The sequence below is a fragment of the Chroicocephalus ridibundus genome, chromosome 18 (genome assembly GCF_963924245.1).
Source record: "Chroicocephalus ridibundus chromosome 18, bChrRid1.1, whole genome shotgun sequence".
Lineage (NCBI taxonomy): Eukaryota > Metazoa > Chordata > Aves > Charadriiformes > Laridae > Chroicocephalus > Chroicocephalus ridibundus.
The window spans coordinates 8,361,495-8,367,205 of record NC_086301.1 but is presented as its reverse complement, the minus strand read 5'-3'; the positions used below and the strand labels follow the sequence as shown (position 1 = coordinate 8,367,205).

Sequence of the window (5,711 nt, the reverse complement as noted above, 5' to 3'; positions counted from 1 at the left end):
GCATCGGGGCATTTCTCCTTGCTTCTCCACCCATCCCTGCTGCTGCTGTTGCTCTTGTTTTCAGTCTCTCTGGGGTGGGGGCTTCAGCAGCCGCTCAGCAACTGACCCTGCAGGTCCTGCCATGCAGATGTGTCCCTGGTGCCCAAGGCCTCTTCTAACCTCTGGGTCTCTAGGCAATGCAGTCCATGGGGTGGGGATAACGTTAACTCTCCACAAAGGGCACCCCATCTTCTGGGCATCCAAAAGCTGACAGCTCTTCCCTGGGGAGGGGAGTTTGGAGATCTGCACTTTGGAGCTGGACTCCTCTGCTCTCCATGGGATCATCCTCCAGACCAAAGTGGTGCTGGCAAAAAGCAGCTGAGAGCAGGACGGATGGAGAGACCAGCTCTCCTCCTTCTGCACTAAGGGTCTGTCCTACTCCCTCCCAGGACTCTCACAATAGCACTCATAGGGTAGCAAAAATGCCAGGGATTTCTACCTTCAAACATGACTCCTCAGGTGGGACAGGGGTAACAGGAGCAAAATAAACAAAACAACCCCCCAGCTCTGTTCTGCAGCCAGGGGAACTGGGAGTGACGGTGGTCAAAAGCTCTTTTATATCGGGGGTAGAGTTAACCTGCGATCACTCCTGGTTCCTCTCTCCCTCTTGCTGCACAGCATGACTGAGTCCTCTGGAGCCCACAGCAGAGTCCCCTGCTCCCCATTGCACCCTCAGCCAGCACAAACCAAGCATCACACCAGGATCTGCACAAACGCCTTCCTGGAGGGACGGAGGTCATTTGGGGGACCTTACCGTGACCAATGCAACAGGTTCTACTCGGATGCGTCTGTCCTAACTCTTCACTGTCTTTTCCTCCTTGGACAGGCCACCATGTGCAGAGGGAACAAATGTCCAACGGCAGCTCCATCACCCACTTCCTCCTGCTGGCATTCGCAGACACGCGGGAGCTGCAGCTCTTGCACTTCTGGCTCTTCCTGGCCATCTACCTGGCTGCCCTCCTGGGCAATGGCCTCATCATCACTGCCGTAGCCTGTGACCACCGCCTCCACACCCCCATGTACTTCTTCCTCCTCAACCTCGCCCTCCTCGACCTGGGCTGCATCTCCAACACTCTCCCCAAAGCCATGGCCAATTCCCTCTGGGACACCAGGGCCATCTCTTTCTTGGGATGTGTTTCCCAGGTCTTTTTCTTTGTCTCCTTCATCTCAGCAGAGTTTTCCCTTCTCACCATCATGGCCTACGACCGCTACGTTGCCATCTGCAAACCCCTGCACTATGGGTCCCTCCTGGGCAGCAGAGCTTGTGTCCACATGGCAGCAGCTGCCTGGGGCAGTGGCTTTCTCAATGCTCTCCTGCACACGGCCAATACATTTTCAATAGCCCTCTGCCAAGGCAATGCCCTAGACCAGTTCTTCTGTGAAATCCCCCAGATCCTCAAGCTCTCCTGCTCAGACGCAGACTACCTCAGGGAAGTTGGGCTTCTTGTGTTTGGTGCCTGTTTATTCTTTGCGTGTTTTGTTTTCATTGTGGTGTCCTATGTGCAGATCTTCAGGGCTGTGCTGGGGATCCCCTCGCAGCAAAGACGACACAAAGCCTTTTCCACGTGCCTCCCTCACCTGGCCGTGGTTTCTCTGTTTCTCAGCACTGCAGTATTTGCCTACCTGAAGCCCCCCTCCATCTCCTCCCCATCCTTAGATCTGGTGCTGTCAGTTCTGTACTCGGTGGTGCCTCCGGCAGTGAACCCCCTCATCTACAGCATGAGGAACCAGGAGCTCAAGGATGCCCTGAGGAAACTGATTGGACGTTTTTTCATCAGCCATAGATTGTGTACCTTCCTCTGCAAATGATTCCCTGTATCTGTTGTGATGGGTCGAGCCTATCATTATTCATCCCCCGCTCCTTAAATATCCACCTGTCTTGTGTGACACAAAAGATTTGTGTAAATGAAGAGTCAGGCGCTCTGTGTGTTTAAATAAAATAAATGAACCAGCGGCAACTACTTTTTCTGAGACCCATCAGCAGCAGCGCCGAATGGATGGGAAATGAGAAGACCTTTGTGGCTGCAGCAGCCTGGGGCAGGCTGTCCCAGTGCCACTCTGTCACTGGGGCGGCAGGAGCTGCCTGAGGGTCCCCAGGGCCAGGGCTCTTGTACCGGGCTGGGGAGAGGGGATGGCACAGAGGGGCTGCAGACCCCTCAGAATATCCTGGGGAGGAGGACCCGGGGGCCCACTGACTGCCTTTTCCTTGTGCCCACATGCCCCCCGTCTCTGGGGCTGACCCTCCTCTGCCCCCCAGCAGCTGCGGTGCCCTTCAGAGGGGCTGTGGCTGTGGAGTGAGTGCCCAGAGCTCTGCAGCACCCTGGGGCGGGCTCTGCTGTTGGGCCAGCGCAGACTGGGCTGGGATGGAGAGAGGGCAGGGGAGGTGGGAGAGCTTGGAGGGAGCTGGGCTGGGCTGGAAAGCGCCCAGGAGGAAAAATCCTCGGAGTGCAGCTTGTACCGTGTGACCATGCGGGGTGAGGACTCTCACCAGAGTGTTTGTGGTGCAGAGCCAGGGCTTGTGGAAAGGGTTAAAGCCAGGCAGGTGCAGGAGAGAGGAGGCTGCTCTGTGGGGGTACCTGTTAGGGTAGGTAGGCTGTTAGGGGGTACCTGTGGGGCAGCCCTGCATGTGAGCAACACTGCCTGCAGCAGGAGAAGGAAGCGGCCGTTGATCTGACTGTACTGGCTTCTCATTCACTTCCATGGTCACAGGGAACCCAAGCGCTTCCCCCACCATCATCAAGGGGAGAGAGAGAGGGGAAGAAATCAGCATTAGTCAGCATTTAGGCACCTCAGGAGGTCTCTGCTTGTAGCTGCTGCTCCCAACAGGATGAGCTATGGGATCAGACCAGGTTGCTAAGGAATTTATCCAGTAAGGAACTGAAAGGAATTTATCCAGTAAGGAACTGAAAAAACTGAAAGGATGAAGACAGTGCAGCCCCTCTGGGCAACCTGCTCCCATGTTTGTCTCTCCTGATGAGGAAGAAGGTTTTCCTTATCTCCAGCTGTCATAGTTCTGGTGGGGATAGGGTTAATTCTCTCTGCTCTTCCATGCCATGTGAGCCATGCCCACCCTGAGCTGCATGGGGAGGGGGCAGGACTTCTCCGCTTGGAGGGGGCTGGGGTGTCCAGGGTCCGGGGGGTGGCGGGGAGCGGCGGTTCCCTAATCATCTTTGTATGTTCCTCTGTCCGTGTGATTGTTGTTGTTTGTTTTCTTGTTCCCTTTGCTGTTCTGTTAAACTGCCTTTGTCTCAACCCAAGAGTTTTGCCTTTTTCTTATGATTCTTCCCGTACTGGGAAGGCCCGAGCGAGCGGCACGGGTTCTTTGTTGCCGTCTGAGGCCAAACCACGACAGTCCTTTTTGGCACCCAACGTGGGGCTCGACGGGTTGAGATAACAACAGAATTCAACTAGAGCTGGGAAAAACGATTTTGTTGTATGCGTTTATTTTATTAGGTAAATTGTTGCTTGGTTTGTTCTCGTGGCTGTGTTATGTAAATTCCTATATGGCTCATGTACTCCCTGCGATGATGGTTGCTACTTCTGGGAGAGGGATCAGGATTATTATTTTACTGTCCTGTGCGATATCAGCTTATGATATGATAACATCACTGTTCAGACAGTTACTTTGGGGTGTCTATGTGGTATTGCTGTCCCTCCCGTACATTGGGCACCGTCTCTCACAATTTATTAATACTTACACCCCGTCTGGGGGGGAAACGGGGGGACACTTTCCCCAACTCTTTTGCCTCCCTTTCTCCTTCGGGTCAGGTATGACAGCTTTTGAGAATGTTGAATATCCTTGGGATGCTCAAACCAGCCTGGTCCTATTGTTATGTCTCCTGAATGTGTTCCAGGTCTTGGTTAGGGTTAAACGACTATTTAAGACTACCACGCAGAGATCTGCTCCGAGGCTGGACAGTCAGGGGTGGCATGGCATGTGGGACAACGTGGGCAGGTATCTAGAGAACTTCTCGCCTCCAGTGGTCTGGGACTTCACCCCTGAACAATTACAGGACCCTGACAGAGTGGTAGAATATCTGAAGGGAAAATGCTGTGGCTATTCTGGAGAGGCACAACTCACCGCACTCTGCTGGGCCCTGGCCAGTATCTGCCAGGCACTGCTCAGTGGTATGCAGCACCCTCGGGGGAAAGAGATGGAGACCAGGCCGACAGACAGTGTGGCTACTGCAACCCCTGCGACAGACGCTACGGCTACTCCAACCCCCTCTGTGGAAGCCACTGCCGCTGAACCAGGGAACCAACCCGTGCCAGTATCAGTTGCCTCCATAGAGAAGAAGTACACGAAGAAATCGGTTCACTTAGTAAGGGATGACGATGAACTAGGGCCATCACGAGAACAGGAGGAAGAGGCAGAACCAGAGATAATCACCCAATCCCTATCCTTGAGCGAGCTGCGGGATATGCGAAAAGATTTTAGCCGACTTTCAGGCGAGCGCATTGTCACCTGGCTGCTCCGGTGCTGGGATAACGGGGCCAGTAGCCTGGAATTAGAGGGTAGGGAGGCCAGGCAGCTGGGATCCCTGTCGAGGGAAGGTGGCATTGAGAAGGCAATTGGGAAGAAGACCCAAGCCCTCAGCCTCTGGAAACGACTCCTGTCAGGCGTGAGGGAGAGGTCCCCCTTCAGTGAAGATGTTGTATGTCACCCAAGCAAGTGGACTACCCTGGAAAGAGGTATCCAGTACCTGAGAGAATTAGCTGTGCGGGAGATGGTTTGTTATGACTCGGATGATGCAGACTTACCCACAGACCCTGATGAGGTGCAATGCACAAGGCCCATGTGGTGGAAGTTTGTACGGAGCGCACCATCGTCATATGCCAACTCACTGGCAGTAGTGGAATGGAAAGGTGAAGAGGGACCAAGGGTGGATGAGGTGGCTGGCCGGCTCCGGCCATATGGAGAAAGTCTCTCTTCCCCCCTTGTCTCAGCTGTGGAGAAACTGTCGCGGAAGGTCCAGCAACTTGAAGAGAATATGTCCTACTCCCCACCTGTAGGGGCCAGCATCTCAGCTCTTAGGAGCAGGCGTTTCCCCACTCAAGAGAGAGAGTACAGAGGGTACACACCACGAGGCACCCTGTGGTTCTACCTGTGTGACCACGGGGAGGACATGAGGAAGTGGGATGGACAACCTACTTCGATGCTGCGGACACAGAATAGAAGAATAGAAGAATAGCATACCTCCTTCTGGTCACGTATGACAGCTTTTGAGAATTTTGAATATCCTTGGGATGCTCAAATCAGCATGTTACTAGTGTTATATTTCCTGAACATGTTCCAGGTCTTGGTTAGGGTTAAATGACTATTTAAGACTACCACCCGGAGATCTGCTCCGAGGCTGGTAGCAAAGGCTACCTGGCTAGTTAACCCCAGGGGATCTAACAATCGGGCTGGCCCTGCCCAATCAAAACTTCCACGTACTGTAGAAGGGGATAAAGTCCCCATAGTGCACATGAAGAATATGGCAGGGAAGACAGTCTGGGTCAGTCCCGCCTCAGGCAAAGGCAAACCCATCCGTGGGACTGCTTTTGGCCAAGGGCCTGGGTGCACTTGGTGGGTGATGCGGAAGGATGGGGAGGTCTGATGTGTACCTCATGGGGACCTGATTTTGGGCGAAAATAGCCAATGAATCAAATGTTATGACATTAATTGCGAA

At 53.8% G+C, this 5,711-nt stretch overlaps 1 protein-coding gene across 1 annotated transcript; it reads left to right on the top strand.

Moving 5' to 3' along the window:
* Positions 1-921: 921 nt before the first annotated feature.
* LOC134524951 (olfactory receptor 14J1-like) lies at positions 922-1,794 on the top strand (the record flags this gene model as incomplete). The annotated part of the gene is made up of 1 exon (XM_063355286.1): positions 922-1,794. A coding segment is annotated over one exon (873 nt), but the record flags the coding sequence as incomplete, so codon positions are not given.
* Between the last annotated feature and the right edge of the window lie 3,917 nt (positions 1,795-5,711).